At 51.0% G+C, this 15,658-nt stretch overlaps 2 protein-coding genes and 2 non-coding genes across 8 annotated transcripts in view; 1 reads left to right on the top strand and 3 right to left on the bottom strand.

Annotated features, from left to right (window-relative positions):
• The window catches only part of MPZL1 (myelin protein zero like 1), a 39,723-nt gene extending 36,124 nt beyond the window's left edge, over positions 1–3,599 (bottom strand). For all 3 annotated transcript variants that reach the window (XM_063150180.1, XM_063150179.1, XM_063150182.1), the window contains exons 1-2: positions 3,513–3,599; positions 955–1,048 (exon numbers count right to left, since the gene is read on the bottom strand). In XM_063150180.1, the coding sequence (XP_063006250.1) occupies positions 955–1,048; positions 3,513–3,584 (166 nt within the window). In that variant the 5' untranslated portion in view covers positions 3,585–3,599. The remainder of the gene's footprint in view (positions 1–954; positions 1,049–3,512) is intronic.
• Positions 3,307–3,378, top strand: TRNAP-AGG (transfer RNA proline (anticodon AGG)). The gene has a single exon. It is a non-coding gene; the product is annotated as a tRNA-Pro (tRNA).
• A 167-nt stretch (positions 3,600–3,766) lies between the features above and the next one.
• Positions 3,767–3,838, bottom strand: TRNAP-CGG (transfer RNA proline (anticodon CGG)). The gene has a single exon. It is a non-coding gene; the product is annotated as a tRNA-Pro (tRNA).
• Positions 3,839–4,799: 961 nt separating this feature from the next.
• The window catches only part of RCSD1 (RCSD domain containing 1), a 29,882-nt gene continuing 19,023 nt past the window's right edge, over positions 4,800–15,658 (bottom strand). The window contains exons 2-7 of one of the 3 annotated variants that reach the window (XM_063150177.1): positions 13,789–13,896; positions 11,313–11,402; positions 10,015–10,086; positions 8,411–8,605; positions 7,150–7,864; positions 4,800–6,327 (exon numbers count right to left, since the gene is read on the bottom strand). In XM_063150177.1, the coding sequence (XP_063006247.1) occupies positions 7,157–7,864; positions 8,411–8,605; positions 10,015–10,086; positions 11,313–11,402; positions 13,789–13,896 (1,173 nt within the window). In that variant the 3' untranslated portion in view covers positions 4,800–6,327; positions 7,150–7,156. Of the gene's footprint in view, positions 7,865–8,410; positions 8,606–10,014; positions 10,087–11,312; positions 11,403–13,788; positions 13,897–15,658 lie in introns of all 3 variants that reach the window. The other 2 variants (XM_063150176.1, XM_063150178.1) reach the window with 2 other exon arrangements.

Below are 15,658 nucleotides of genomic sequence, written 5' to 3'. Positions count from 1 at the left end.
AGAGCAGCAAGCTTGTCCAAGTGCCTTTGGAGGCACGGTACCAACCATTCCAGCTGGCACTGAACCTGTCTGGAGCATCACTGAGAGGCACAAAGGTGACAGTCACTCCAGGGGAGCTGTGCTTCCCGTGGCCAAGAACAGCCAGGAGCTGTGGGGTGACTGTGGCCCCTAAGGACCACAGCGGTTTCATCATGCATGCTTTCCCAACCATGCATTTTAAAGAAGTTGCACAAGCTGAGTCATATCTCAGGGCTGTTGCTCACTGCATCCCTGAGCTCCACAAGCCTGGGGGGTGCTCTGCTCATCCCAGGGCTCCATGGATGCTGGTCCTCACCCAGATCCCTGTGCCACCAGTTTCTCTGCCGCTCCCTGGACACCTCATCACATCTGCAGGTGAAAGAGGCCACAGGAGAAGTCACTCTGTGCCATGCTGAGCTGTGACAAAGCAAGCCTGCAAAAACACAGGCAGATTATTTTCTTTCCAGCTGTGATGCCAGACACCACCTTAATATTCTCATGGGGTTTAAAATGTAACAGCTTGTGCATCCATTATTTATACCCTAAGGGAAAGCTCTGGAGCACATTCCTCATCTAACTGTTGTACGTGTTTTCCAGAAACCCAGCCTAGCAGAAATCCAGGGCACCTCTTGGGAATAAATATCAACAGCACAGGCAACTCTTTGTGTTACAGGGAAATATCACCTTGTTTGGCTGGCACCTCATTTGACTTCCTTGGTGGGTGGGTCTTCAGCCAATTCATCAATACCCTGCTTTCCAAATGGGGCAGAAACTGATAGGCAGTGATAACATTTTCATTCCAAGCCCTTTTTCCTCAATCCTTCCTCTGAGCTCTTCCTTTCCATGGAATCTCCACCCAACCTAACTGCTCTCCTGGGAGGCTGGAAGTGCTCTTACCAGCCTGGAAGCACCTCAGTATCAGAGATCCCTGCTCACCTCCAGCTCCTTCAGTACTGCACAGTTTAAAACTGTTCACTCCTCTGAAGAGGCCAAGCTTCACCCTTCTGGGTAATTTTGCAAGATAGTAAACCTAAAAAAAAAAAAAAAAAATTTAAAAATTGCATTTTTCTTATTCTCAAATTGACTGTCCTTCACAGAGCTCACATGTTCCCTTTTTGTGTCCTAAACCTGATTTGGCCACACACAGCCCTCACCTACCCTGTCCCTTCCCTGAGAGACCTGGGATCACACTGCTGCAGGAGCAGCCCTGACTTCCCTGTTTGTTGTGTAGTAACACAGGTGTTCAGTACACAGAACACCTGGGACAATATCTGGTCTACTTACAGCAGAAAATTCTTTATCCAGATAGATATTATCAAATCATTCTTTTCTGCTACTTCCAGAGAGGAAACAGGGTGCTGGGACAACTTAATTTGTCCCAGGGAACATATATTGCCTCTTCTTCCTTCTTGCTGTGTATGTTAGAAATTCAAACCTTTGTTAGCCTTATTAACCTTTGTTTTGGAGAGGTTTCTAGTAGCTTAGAGGATTTAAGTGTTTAAAAAAAGGAGGTAATAATTTCTAGGAGGAGGAAAAGAAAATTTTAGACTGATTTTACATTTTTAATGGTTTTGACTTTTTTCTTTAGCCTGCATCTCTGTATGTCCTAGAGGAATTGTACAGTGTACACTGTTTAGTGTGCAAAGATATGCACTCCTGCAAAAAATATCCCACCCAACACACTCACTTTGAATTAGTAATAGAAAAACATGAGAGAAAAAGGGGAAAAAACAGGCTCTATTTGTACAAGAAAGCATTTTGTGTTCCTCACAGCAATATTTTTTTCTTCTGCAAGTTGGGAGAAACTGTGACTAGCAGATAATGCCACATTCATGTTTACTTTGGTTAAACAGAAACACAGGGTTTTTTCCAAAACTCAAGAGCTGGCAGCAGCACAGTTATTGCATACAGACTTTGAAGAGTTTGGAAACTATTTTTCACAGAGTCAGTGTTGTTGAGGCTGGAAGGGACCTCTGGAGATCACCCAGCCCAACCCCTCTGCCAAGGCAGGGTCACCTTGAGCAGATTGCACAAGGAAATGTCCAGGTGGGGTTTCAATATCTCCAGAGAGGGAGAATCCATGACCTCTCTGGGCAGCCGTTCCAGTGCTCTGGCCCATTAGCACAAAAAAGTTCTACCTCATGTTGAGTGGAACTTTTTGTGATTTAATTTGTGGCACTGGCACCACAGAAAAGGGCCTGGCACCATCCTCTTGCCACTCACCCTTGAGGTATTTATGAATATTGACAAGATCCCTTCTCAGTCTTATCTTCAACAAGTTGACTTTTTTCATATTTTGATTGGGAAGAATGTCTTGGATCACCCACTATGCAAGGACAAGTGTTCTCAGGAAAACTTAGGATGGAAAAGGACGGGATTGATGAGCTATTGCAGTGCTGAATAGATGCTAAGGAGCAATTTCAGTCATGATAACCTTTCCTGATAACCTTGATACGTAAGAAAGCACATAAAATAGAAGCAATTTGTCTTCCTGTCTCTTCCTCCTACCTTTTCCCAAGCTTCTTGGAATATATTGGACTGTAGGCAAAATGAGTTTAGAGGTTGTTACTGTAGAGAGGCAAAGGCCAAGGTAACAGTGACCTCCACCCTGGCCAACATCAGTTCCAAGACTCTCTGTTTAAACAGCTCTGCATAAAATCATCATCTGTAAGTTAGGAAAGTAACGTTACCTCTACCCGGCTGTGGTGCAGTTTGAAATGATGGAAATGAACCACGGATTTCCCCTCGCCGCGCTGGGGTTTGTGGCCTGGCTGCCGCGGTCCGTGGCTCGCCGCCTACGAGCGGCTTTCACAGCCACAGGGAGACGGGGCTGCCCCTCAGCGGCCCGGGGAGCGCCGGCGGCCGCAGGGAAGCGGCTGTGCCCCCTCAGGGACCGGGAGCACTGCGGGAATTGGGACAGGCCAGAGCTACAGCCGGAGGGAAGCGGCTGTGCCCCCTCAGGGACCGGGAGCACGGCGGGAATTGGGACAGGCCAGAGCTACAGCCGGAGGGAAGCGGCTCTGCCCCCTCAGGGACCGGGAGCACTGCAGGAGTTGGGACAGGCCAGAGCTACAGCCGGAGGGAAGCGGCTGTGCCCCCTCAGGGACCGGGAGCACTGCGGGAATTGGGACAGGCCGGAGGTGTGGCCGCAGGGAAGCGGCTGTGCCCCCTCACGAACCAGGAGCAGCGCGAGAATTGGGACGGGCCGGAGCTGTCCCGCACAAGGGCTGCGCGGCGCCACGCCATCGCAGCGTTCCTCTACAGGGCACAGATATGCTTTCCCGTGGCGGCTCGTTGGTCTAGGGGTATGATTCTCGCTTAGGGTGCGAGAGGTCCCGGGTTCAAATCCCGGACGAGCCCAATATTTTCTTTTTTTTTTTTTAATCTTCTCCGCAGCAGCAGCGGCTCCCGCCCACGGCGAAGGGGCACGGAGGGGACTGACAACGACACCCACTCGTTCTTTTTTAGCGCAAGAAAAACTTTAAAGAGCTCACCAAGGACCGGCCGCTCCTCCTCGTCTGGCACCGGGCGTCGCTACTCCAGTTTTTCCCAGGCAGACCCCGCATTCCTCCTCACGGAACCAGCGCTGCGGGGCCGCTCCTCGCCCTTCAGGCTCGGCTCACCGTACCGGCTCGAGCGCCGTCCCCGCGCCCCTGGTCCCGCTCGTGGCGGCCCCGAGGCGCAAAAGCGCAGGAGGGCCCCGGGGCAGCAAAACATAGGAAGGGGGCTTACGCATCCCCTTCCCAGCGGGCTCGTCCGGGATTTGAACCCGGGACCTCTCGCACCCGAAGCGAGAATCATACCCCTAGACCAACGAGCCGCTCTGTTGAAGCTCTCCCCGCTCAGCACTTCACTGCCATCCCGCCTCCTCCCGCCCAGGCCGCCTGCGTCAGCGTTAGTGTGGGTCGGTCCTTGCCGACCGCCGCCGGCGGCTTTTCCCAGCGCTCCGGAGCACACTGCTGCTCTCCCGAACTGCGGGGGCCGCGGCCATTTCTCCCTGCTCGCCCTCTGCGTCACTTTTCCCAGGGTAGTCCCTGGCATCGCCCTCCCCCGACCCTACGGCTCCGCTCGTTAGCGACGGCTCCGCGTGTCCGCGGGGGGGGCAGCGGCCCGCGCAGCGCTCCGCCGCTTTCCCCCGCGCACATCCCGCTCCGCGCTCATCCGAGGGGCGCAGGAACAACGCAGCCTTCCCATTCCCATTCCCATCCCCACTTCCACTCCCATTCCCGCTCCCGTTCCACGCGCGGTGGCGCTGGAAGCCGGGCGAGTTCCTTCCCAGGGGAGGCGGAGGAATGGGACAACCCAACGCCCCCAATCCCCCCCGCCCCCAGCGGGTTTGGTTCGTGCCGGGCCGCGCCTGCGCGCTGCGCCCCCTGGCGGCGCGGAGGGGTCGCGCCGGGTGGGTCCCCCCGCGTGTCCCGGGGCGCTCGGAGCCTCCCGGGCTGATCCACGGGCGGGACAGGCGCCCACGGGAGCCGCAAGCACCACCCTGGGGCTCTGAGCACACAGCACCCTCCTGGCTTGAATCGCGCGTGTCCCTGATGTGCTCTGTCCTGCTAGTGCTTCCTGACATCCTCGTGTTTCCACGCCTCTGCATTCCAGACTTTTTTCAAAAAGTCCTACTCCTCCGTTCTTCAGTAGTTGCTCTCTCATATTAAATTTAAATTTTGAAGCCCTAATGCCAGTGGAAATCTCACCCCTTTTTTTGCCTGCTGCTACCAGTTCTGTCCATTCTTCCTCAGGCTTCTTCATTTCTCCAGGAGGAAAAAAAACCACAGAGATTTTTGTTTTGCTTTGGTTTTATTCCACCATTTATTTATACCGTTTCTCCCTCAGTTTCCATTCCCATGCTCGGGACACACACACACGTTCTCTGCACAAGCACACATGTATCTCTATGTCCAGTAAGGCAAAACCACTCACATCCACTGTGCTGACAGAGGGAACAGGGGCAGCCAGCGATTGCAGCCTGCCTGGAATACAAGCTACAGCAAGCAGATTAAAATGGATTCAAAGCCAACAGGGCTCCACAGCATGGCTCAAAAGGGTGTGGAGGTCGTGTCTGCCAACCAGCCCATGATAACTGAGGTCCCAGTGTGTGTGACCTCAGTCCACGTCACAGTATGGACATTTTCTGTGTGGCCAACGCAGCTCCAGGCACTGCTGTCAGGAAACTGGTCAAGCAAGGGTCTGACATCCACCTTCCCCCAAATATCCTCCAGATTTAAACTGTAGTGACTGCCAGCCCATGACTTTCAGCAGCCCAAGAGTGAATACAAATCTAGTACAGGGCGTAAATACTTTGAGGGTACTGACTGCCTGAGCTTCACCAATTCAGCCAGGCAATGCCACTGGAAATTCAGCCAGCTAAGACTTCTTCTTTGACCTGCACACAATGAACTGGCTGGTTCCAGGAAGCTGGGATGCTTTCTGTAATGACTGGCTCTTGGTGGCCACACACCAGAAGTTTCAAAACAGACTGGGTAGGGTTTGGAAGTGAGAAAGACTGAGGGACAAGCAGCCCTTCTAAATCTGGACTGGAGCCCAGAGCCAGATAAGAGAACCTGCCCTATTGACCTACTCAGCATGTCTTTTCTTTGCATACAATCTGCTGCTTGTCATTTTCCACCACACTAAAAGCACCCCAAAGCTGAAGCACACAGGACCTACCAGCCTACCACAGGTGGCTGTTTCACAGATCAGCCCACTTCAAAGGGATTTTATTCTTATATTTTATATTTATATATTTTTATGATCAGTGTTTTAGGAGTTTTCCTTGTATCAGGGTTCACATTGTCTGCCATACAACACATATGGAGAAACAGTTATGTTTCCAATTGTTACAACATTATTTACTGAAGTTTTAAAACCCAAAGAAGCTACCAAAAAGGCACTGTACATGTATGTATGTATGTAACTGATGAACTTCATCCAAGACCACTGCAGGGGAGAAGAAAAAGACATTTTGGAGCAGGATGAAGAAGCAGAAGGACTGTGAGTGGTGGTGGCTGTTGTCTCCAGGACAGTGGGTATCAGGTCCCCAAATATCACCAAGGAACTCCAGCCAACACCTGAGTTTTGAACCCTGAGGAGATTGCAAACAGCCTCCTGTCCCAGCTGTCCCACATGATGGTGCCAAGCAGAGAGCCAGAGAGTGGCCACTCAGCTCTGTGATGAGTCTGGACCTCAGGGGACTTCTGCATTCTGCTCCTCTCCTGCCACTGAAGGTTTTCCAGTACCTTCCATCTCGATTGGGTTGGATGGCTCCTATGCACATGTTAAGTCTCCTCTGCCCTGACTGGGTGTGCCCTTTTGAGAGGGGAAAATAAGTAAGGAAATAATGAAAAATAATCATGGGTCTAAGCAAAGACAGTGCTGGGGGGGCTTTGGTGGTTGCTGTGCTAGGAGGCAAAGGTGAGCTGCAGCCTGACCATGGGAATCCTTCCTTCAGCTGCTCCTGGCCAAACCAAGGAAGCATTTGAAGAGGAGGTGGCTGAGATGGGACAAGACACATCCTCAGGCATCTGTGGCTATGTCATCAGTGGTTACAGAACACAAAGGAGGAGCATGGAACAAGGCCTGCTTCAGCCAGTGGAAATCCTCTTTTATTTCACTGGCAAAGGGCCATGCTTGCATGCTTTCAGAGCTGATCATGAAACTGGGGTGCCCTGGGTTTGCTGGCAAAGCTAACAAGCTAAACACATAAGCAATATGTATATATATATATGTACACATGTGTACATACATGTGCACACATATAAATATTTATATGTAAGGAGTCATACTGATATAGTGTATACATGGCTACTGCTGGGGAAATGTGCATTTTACTGCAAGTACTTTCAGATTGCTTTCAAAACAGCAATGCAGGAGGGTGCCTGGTGAGCAGAGCCTCTCCATTACACTGAATGCACAATCAGCTTTGCTTCTTTCCCATCCTCTCTGTAACACCACCCAGGAGAGCTGCTTGTTTTGAGAACCCTGCTTCACAGTCTCTGCACGCCTGAGATCTGAGGCTTTGACATGTGGGGAGCAGCAAAATCATTGTTGTGTTCTGTCACAGTTGCCATTTCTGCTAACAGCAAAACCCTCAGGTGCCTCAGGAGCCACCACCACGCTGGCCCATCTTACCTGTGTGTCACAGCTGTGCTGTGCCCTGCTCCTGTGTGACAGGCACTGAAGGCTCACTGGCACTCCCTGATCCCACTGCATCCTGCAGTGGCTCAGGTGCCAGCGCTGTTTCCTCAGTGTCTGATGTTCTCTGTGTGTCTGTGCTCTCACTGCTCTCCTTTGTTTCAGCTTCAGCTTCCTCCTTGTCTCCCTTTCCTTGTTCACAGGCAGTGCTTTGCTGCTCTTCTCCCTGGGCACTGTCACTCATCTCATTGTTTCCAGAGGGAGGCTGAGGAGAGCTCTCTCCTGGGCCATCATGACACACTTCCTCCTCCTTTGTACTCCCTGTGTTATTCTTGCAAGGAGTAATTTCCTCTGCCTGCTTTTCCCCTTTTTCCCCATCTTCTGATCGACTGGATCCTCTCCTTGATGGGGGCTTCTCACCAGACTCTGCCTGTTTCTTCTGCTCTTTGCTCCCTTTTTCTTCCTCCTCTGATCTGCTGGACCCCGTCCTTGAGGCTGGCTTCTCATCAGACCCTGCCCGTTCCTTTTGCTCTTTGCTCCCCGTTTCCACCTCCTCTGTCTTGCCATTGGGCCCAAAGACCTCATCTTCCCTGGCACCATTTTCTGGAGAGGACAAGCTGACCCCCAGATCTTCCCCATCTCCGTACTCGGACAGAGACCTCCGGAACCTTCGGGAAGGGGGCCGGCGCTTTATGGATCCTCGCGTCCGCACCTGGGGCAGGGAAAGCAGACAGCAAGGCAGTCAGGAGAGGGGAATGGAAAGCAGGAATGCACAACACAGGAAAATGCCACTGGATGCACCAGCTGAAATGGGGCAGATGAGGCAGGTTGGGGAAGGAGTCTGTACTCCAGCTGGTGATGGTCAATGCAGGTTAGAGCTCCTCACTTAAGTGCTGAGCGCTCTGGTGACACCTGAGGAACTGAGAAACTCTGTGTGGCTCTCCAAATTGAGCCTCAGCCACCTCAGACATTGGCTGGCACCTGCTCACAGCAGCCCCTGGCACCAGCCACCCCATTATTGCCCAGCTGAGGTGACTGGGTCCTGCCCCTCCTTCCCTTCCTTCCCACACACTGGCAGAGAGGAGCCTCCACACAGCTACACTGAAACGCTCTTTGGAACCTGCTGCACAAATCTTCTCTCTTGGCCACCAATACACACTCTGACAGCAGGACTGAGGGCTCAGCCTCCTCTTCCTCCTCATCCCCAAGCAATAAGCAAGCCTTGTGGAATGGAGAAGTCCCAGCACGTATCCCCTACCTTGTTGTAGAACTGCAGCTGCGTGCTCTCTGGGGGCTGATCAAAGCTGACTGGCGTCTCGCTGGGCTGGCACTGGGTCCCTGGGCTGGTGGGCGTTGTGGGAGGTGTGCTGAACGGAGAAACCAGGACTTTCACCCCAGGGCTTTTGGGAGACACTCCCGGCAGCAGAGCAGCTGGAGCAAAAGCCAGATTGGCCTGCAATGAAAAACGCCCGTCAGGGGCATGCGGGGCAGCAGCGTGTGCTACACACGACAGCCACACAGGGGAACCCCTGCCCTGCCACAGCTCTCAGCTGTCACAAGCCACAGACCTCCTGGCTCTGGCTTCCTCCTGGTGACACTGTCAACAAACAAGCCTGGGCAGAGAAGTTATGACTGGACATTTGTCTTTCCCTGGCAGCTGGAACTCGGGACATGTTCTTTTGTCATCCTGAGGCCTTTTGGGATTTTCCAGTGACCCAGCCAATACACCACAGTGCAGTGGCTGAGCTGGCAGAAAATCTGAACAAGCAGCCAGCAATGGTTCAAGATTTAAACCTTCCTGCATGTGCCCAAGAGGAGCTTGCATTTTCCAGCCTGATCTTGCAGACTGACCTGTGCAGCTGTGAGAAGATCATGGAAAGCAGCGAGCTTGTGATTAACTGTGGCAAAACACTTCCTGCTGGCCTCTCACTGGGAAGCTCCCCTAGGCAAATGTCCTTGGGTGCATCAGGAGGGACAGTGCTATGAATAGGCTCAGGTTGTGTCAGGGTGGCCAGGAGGCTCTGGAGTGACACGTGCTGCCAGGACAGGCGGCTGGCAGGGGCAGGGCACTCTGTCTTCAGGCCATCGAGTGCTGAGCTGCCCTCAGCAGCACAGATCAGGCACCAGAGAAGCAAAAAAAGGGCAGGAAGTGCTGGGTGTGCTGTGTGTAGCTGCAGGAATCCAGAGGAGGGAAGTGCAGTGCAGAGCTCCCAGGCACACACAGGTGACAGACAGAGCCTGGAGCACACACCCCACTGCCAGGATTGTCACTGCCTGGAGCACAGACCCCACTGCCAGGATTGTCACTGCCTGGAGCACACACCCACTGCCAGGATTGTCACTGCCTGGAGCACACACCCACTGCCAGGATTGTCACTGCCTGGAGCACACACCCACTGCCAGGATTGTCACTGCCTGTGCTCGAGGCCAGCTCCCCAGTGGAGAGCAGGGGACTCAAGTGAGTGACACTGCTGTGAGGAAAGAGCTGGAGGAAGTCTCAGCCAGGGCTTCCCTCACTTTCTCTCAAGAGCTGCACCTAAACTGAGGCCCTGCCCCTGCTCAGGCAGAGCTGCTGCCATGCCCATGCCCAGCCATGTACTCCAAAATCCAAATGATCCTGATCCATGCACTGGCATGCTTATGGGCACACCTGGGGATCACTGCACTGCTTCTGGTGCCCAGTACCATTACCAGACCTGCTCTGCCTTCCCCTTTGTGTGTAGTGGGGCTGGATCCTCCCCAGTGAGGCCCTGTCACCCCTGGCTCCTGCATCCCCTTCTCCTCTGCAAGGGAAGGAGCTGTCAGCAGTGTAAATCAGTTTTAATCTGCTGGGGAAGCCATGTGGGCTCTGCCAGGACCTACCTGCAGCTTTTCAATCATGGGTGAACTTTTCACCTTGACCTTGGGAATGGGGCAAGCATTTGGCGACCGCTTCTGCAAAACAGAATGAAACAGAACATCACAGCGTGGTAGGTGGAAAAGAGGAAATATAATAAAGGCAGAAAACTTGGAAGAGATAAGCAGAAACTGCTTGTAGGGAAGCAAATGAAGCTTCATATAGTGCTCCAACACAAAAGTTTCTTTTTCTTCATTCCTGACCCCGTTCTCCTTTTGCTATCTAGTCATCCTAGGGCTAGATATGTGAATCCCTCTTCTGGGCAAAAAGGGCTGCTTGCTGTCTGAAGTGTCTGAGTTAGGTGATGTGGGATGGCTCTGCTCCTACACTGCCTTCATTAAAGTATCTAGCCTGTGGCACAGCTTCTCCTGGTATTGTTTCAGGACCAGGCAGATTAAAATTCTACCTCTTAAACCCTTAATGTTGGCAAATATTGTGAAATTTCTGTAACGGGAAAGACTTTCTGCCACCACTTGAGTAACCAAGTTAAAGGATATCCAATTAGTATAAGCAGGAAGGGCCTAAATGGCAGGAAAGGTAGAGCTATGAAAAGGCTGGAAGCAGTTTGAGAAAGAGAGAGCATTGCTTTGAGAAGGGGCATATGCTTTTTTCAGAAAAGGAAGGAATCTAACATTTTAAAACTTCATGTTCCTTTGGCAGCAAGAGCCTGTAGCTCACAGATAAGAAGGACAAAGAAAACTACCTGCTTGTTAAGGGCAGGTGACAATGTGAAATTTGGTGGGTAGACCTCATACCCTGAAATACTGAAGGACAGAAGTGACCAAACAAGGCCTGAGGGTAAAATTTCATAAGTAGCAGCCAGCTTACTGAGACCTGCTCATTCCAGGGTCCTAAATATTCAGTGGGTATTGCCAACAAGCCCTCTCTTCACTCTGGATTAATTATTCCTTTTCCTTGAAGATGGAAAAACCTCATGAGCACAACTATTATCCTCATTACGCTCAACAAACAGCATGGGTGCTCCCTGTTCAAATCTAATAAATACCAGTGGTTCCTCAACAGTGGTAACTGGATGGATCCATCAGCAGCCAAAAGCACCAGGAATGGGCTGTGCATCCATGCAGGGAACAGCATGGGGCTGACTCTGGGTCAGGACATGTGTGAGAGCAGGGGCAGGTTTGCTGCTGCCTGATTGATGGCTCTGACTGCAGCCTGACCTCTCTGCCACCTCCAAGCTCGTGTCTCAGGAGAGAACAGGCTGCAGAGAGGAAAGACCTTGTCCCCCTCTTAAATTGATACTCACTTGCTCATCATTGTCACTTGTCTCAGTTTTGTGGGAATACAGGGGAAGGGAGCAGGGTGGTTTCCTCCGAGTTGGCTTATGTGGTGGTACCTAAGAGAAGAAAACAACCCACTCAGCAGCAGGGAAATCAGGTTTCTTAAAAAGGAAGTGAAATTCAAGCACCAAAGGGCATGCTGTGTGAGTGACCTGCTCATGAGGCAGGGCTCAGCCTGCCCAAATGAGTCATCCAAAGGCAGCAAAAGATGGTATTGGCACATGGCTGTGCTTGTGGCATGTAGAGCCCAGGCCTAGTGTTGGAAGAGCAGTTTGTATCTTTTTCTTTGTGCAACACACACTCTTCTAAGCTGTGGAGGGTGGAGAAGCCTTCCCAAAAACTTTGCCTGCAAAGCATCCTCCTGGAAACCCCTTCACACTGGAGAGGTTGTTACTGTTCTCTTTCCTGTCATTACCAGGATTTCCTCTCACTGAGTCTCAGTTGCCTGGTTCAAGATTTCCTCCTTTATGTCTGATATATTTTGGGGCAAAAAGGAGAATTCTGACTTTTTCAGAATTATAGCCCATTCATTTCTCTTGAATGACATAAAGCAGTGCACAGGGACAAGGCCTCAGCTGCAACCTTAAATTTGACTAAGAAACAAATTCTCCAGAGGAGAAGGAGCAAGGCAACTTAATGGCAGGGACACTGATTCCTTCTGAATGTCCTTGGGCTCTCAGAACTAAGAGAGAGCTCCTTAGGAAGGAGGGATGCATAGCACATAACCATTGCTCTGCTCTTGCAGCCAAGCTGTCTCTATTTTTATGCCAGGCTTGTAGTCTCCTGCCAAGCTGTTAACACACTTTTCATGTGTTAAAAAAAATAATCCAAAATAACTGGCTAATATCTGTAATCTTGGATAATATCCACAATTAAATATTTGCATAATTTTGTTACCTTCTCACAGGCTGGTATGTGAAAAGTTGGATTATGGCATCTTTGCCCTCTCTACAGTTGGCTGCCTTGGAGGAGCTGTGGACCTGATGTCACTTAAATTCTGGAGGTGCTGCACCCAGCCATGCCACTGCTGCATCTCTAAGCAGTCCAGGGCAGCTCTGCCCTTATCCTGGTGTCATGCCAGGAAGCAAAAATGTGCCTTGTGGAAACCCCACCATTCTGCAACCATGAAATGCTGCACTGTGCCACAGTGGATGTGTCAGAGGTTCCCTGGCTGACAGGATTCCCCTCTGCTGGCATGGGCCAAGCAAGGGTTAAAGACCATCCCTTGGGTCATTAATCTGAAGCCAGCTTGAGAAAGCTGCTGGGGAAGTGACAGATGGCTTGGAGAGAAAAGACAGGAAACTTTGTGCTCCCCTGTCTCTGGAGAAAATGAGTTTCTCTGCACTGTGAGGCCCCTCCACGCTGCCCTGGCTGGGGAGCAGCAGGGGTCTGCAGATAACACAGGAGAGGTCTGGGAACTTTCTGCCTTCTGAAGGGTGAGGGACTTAGTGCAAGTAAATCCCAAACCTTCAGAAGAGGAAATTACTGTAATGGGATGGACTGTGTGTGCTGGCAACTGGAGGGAAAAAAACAGAGCTTGGGAAAAGAGTGGCTATTCCCATCCTGAGAGTGCTAAACTCTGACAGATGATGGCATGCCAGCCTGCAGGGCAGAGGTCACCACTGCATCCAGCCAGGGACAGGAGGGTGACAGGGAGGATACCCTTAGGCCAGGCTGGGATCCAGAGCTGAGGGGCAGAAGGGAGCAGCTCAGTTTCAAAAGGTGCCTGAAAAGGGCCATCAGCAAACATCTATGCTTCTAAAAGAAAAAGGCATAGTGATATAGGAGGCTCTCTGAAAATGTCCTCCTTTCATAAATAACCCTGACTTTTCTTCCTAAGAGAGGTATTCTAGTATTTTGCTTAGCTGGAGAAAGTCAGCGTGTGAGGCAGTGCTTGGCATAGTGGGATGTCATTAAAATAAAGTTCAGCACGATAGAGATAGGCACAGAGTCTGAAATATCACTGGGAAGAGGCAATGAAGGTGAGTAAAGAGGCAGCTTTCTCTCAGACCTACACAGCAGTAATAACCTGGAGGAAATCCCCTTTTGATGACATGCCACTGGCTGCTACACAGCATCATCTCTTGTTTGTGTCTTTTCCCATCAATATTGGCTATTGCATTATTCACTGCTGCTGCCTGCCCACAAAAGCAGCCCAAACAGGACATGCTTGCACTGCTGTCTGCTGCTGTTGGGCAAATCTGTGCACCTTACCAAGCTCTGCAATGTCCTGGTTAGTGTCTCTCCCAAGACAAAACACTCACCCACCAATCAGCAATGCATGGAAGATACAGCCCCAGCTTGCATTGCACAAGGAGATGAATCCTTTGTGCTGATCCAAAATCAGGGTGGATTCATGCTCAGATCACTGATGTTCCAGCAGGAAGAGACAAGTGATTAACTTCCCACTCATTTCCTGCTGGTGGCTGCAGAACACCTTACCTCTTTTCCAGGGATATTGGCTGCTTGCTCCTTGAACTTCCCTGCTAGCTGAGCCACCGAGGGTGATGCTGACTTGTCCACCTCTGAGTTGGTCTCTGCTGGCCTGTTCTGACAAACCAGGAACAACAAGTTGTGAGTGAAGGCTGGAAAAAGCAAGCCTGTGTATGTGTTACAAAGTTCAAGAGTAAGCAAGGATTGAAGCAGAGTTTCTCACATCTGGCATCAATCAGCCAGCCTGAGAGCAAGAGGTTTTGGAAGACAGGATTTAGCAGCATTTTCAAATATCCCAGAAAATCAGTAATTCATGCAGAGCCTTTCAGCTCCAGCTGAAGAGCCCACACTCAGTACTTCTCAATGGAAGCAAACCAGGTGTCTCAGGCCACGTGTCTGCCCCTTTTATCCTTGCAGTGAGCAGATGGAGCAGGCAGTAATGTACATTCCCACACACATCCTCAGCCCTCTCATACCCTTGTTACTGCCCTGGTCACCATCAGCCTTGCTTTTCCAGTGGTTCTGCTGTGATTCCCATCCTCACAGCAAGCCAACATCTGCTTGGAGATGTGTCCCTTGCTGCTCTGCTTTTTTCTCAGTGCAATATTGAGGTGGGAGTGGGGGGAAGGAGCAAATACCATGGCTGAGAGAAGCCTCCCCTCCCCTGGGTCTGCAGCAGGCTGAGAAGCAGAAGGCTTGTGCTGGAGTCTGCATGATGCAGCTCTTCCCACACCACACTGCCCTGGTGTCATCCCACATTCACCTTGTTTTCTTTGCTGTGTGTCTATTGAGCAGTGTGAGTAGAAAGCCTTGAAATCAAAGCTGTTAAAGGAAACCTTTGTTCTTCATCTCTAGTATCTGATGTCGGGGAAACCAAACCAGAGGAACTGAGAATAACCAACCAACAATTGTTATTCCAACCAGGAATAACAAGCCCGATTCTGTTAGAGGTGGAGAGCTCAGAACAAGAAATCAGGCTACAAACCATCAGTAAGGAACCTCACACCTCACAGCTCCCTGTACCACCACCATGAACCCATGAGCAGCACCACACTTCTCACCCCACTGCCTCAGAGCCCTTTCTGTTTCTCAGTTCTTGTTTGCATGGTGGAGAAAAGCCTTTCCCTTTCTCAGAAAGCTGTAAATAAATACTCCCAATAAACGTTATCTTCTTTTTCCCAGGCCCACAGGGCCCTGTAGGTGTCTGCCATTCCCTGTTAAATTTCCCATACACTTTGGAATAGCTTTCCTGAATCCAAGGAATCATATCAAGCTGCCTCGTCCCAGTGACCTTCACGCACCTTCCCCCCATCTTTTCACCTTTCACTGGAGTAATTACAGGCAGGGAAAGTGGCAGATAATGGAATGGAAGAAAGAGTGAGGTAAGCAGATCAGCAGGACAACCTGCTGCACATGAAGAATGATGGCTGGGCTAAGTGGGGAGGGACACCAGTTCCAAGATGCAGGCTGTGTCTCCCTGCTGTGAAGGGAGGGCAGGCTGGAAAGAGGAAGAAGCAAAGAATGAACTTGGAGAACACAGAATGGACTGGGAGGCTTGGCTCATCATATCAGCTTCTGGGCATGGCAGAATGGACACCTGAAGTAAGGACTCAGTTGAAACTGAGCAGCTCTAAGTGCTCTGTCTGTGGCAGAAAGGCTGCCTCCCTCATAGTCCATTTTTCCTCCAAGAGCTTCTTTCACAGCCCTTTGCCTTTTCCCAGAAAAGACACTGAACTTCCTCTTGGCCCCTCTGACCTCTTGCTTTCGGGGTGAATTTTTCCTTTCTTTCTCTTTCTTTTCACTTCAGCCTGGAAACACAGCTGCCTTTCTTTGATCAGAGCTGGGAGGGTTCCATGGGTGTCCTGTGCTGGCGGCTCCT

This window comes from Melospiza melodia, chromosome 2 (genome assembly GCF_035770615.1).
Source record: "Melospiza melodia melodia isolate bMelMel2 chromosome 2, bMelMel2.pri, whole genome shotgun sequence".
In the NCBI taxonomy this organism is placed as follows: Eukaryota; Metazoa; Chordata; class Aves; order Passeriformes; family Passerellidae; genus Melospiza; species Melospiza melodia.
The sequence above is the reverse complement of the archived record's forward strand: the minus strand, read 5'-3'. Positions and strand labels throughout refer to the sequence as shown.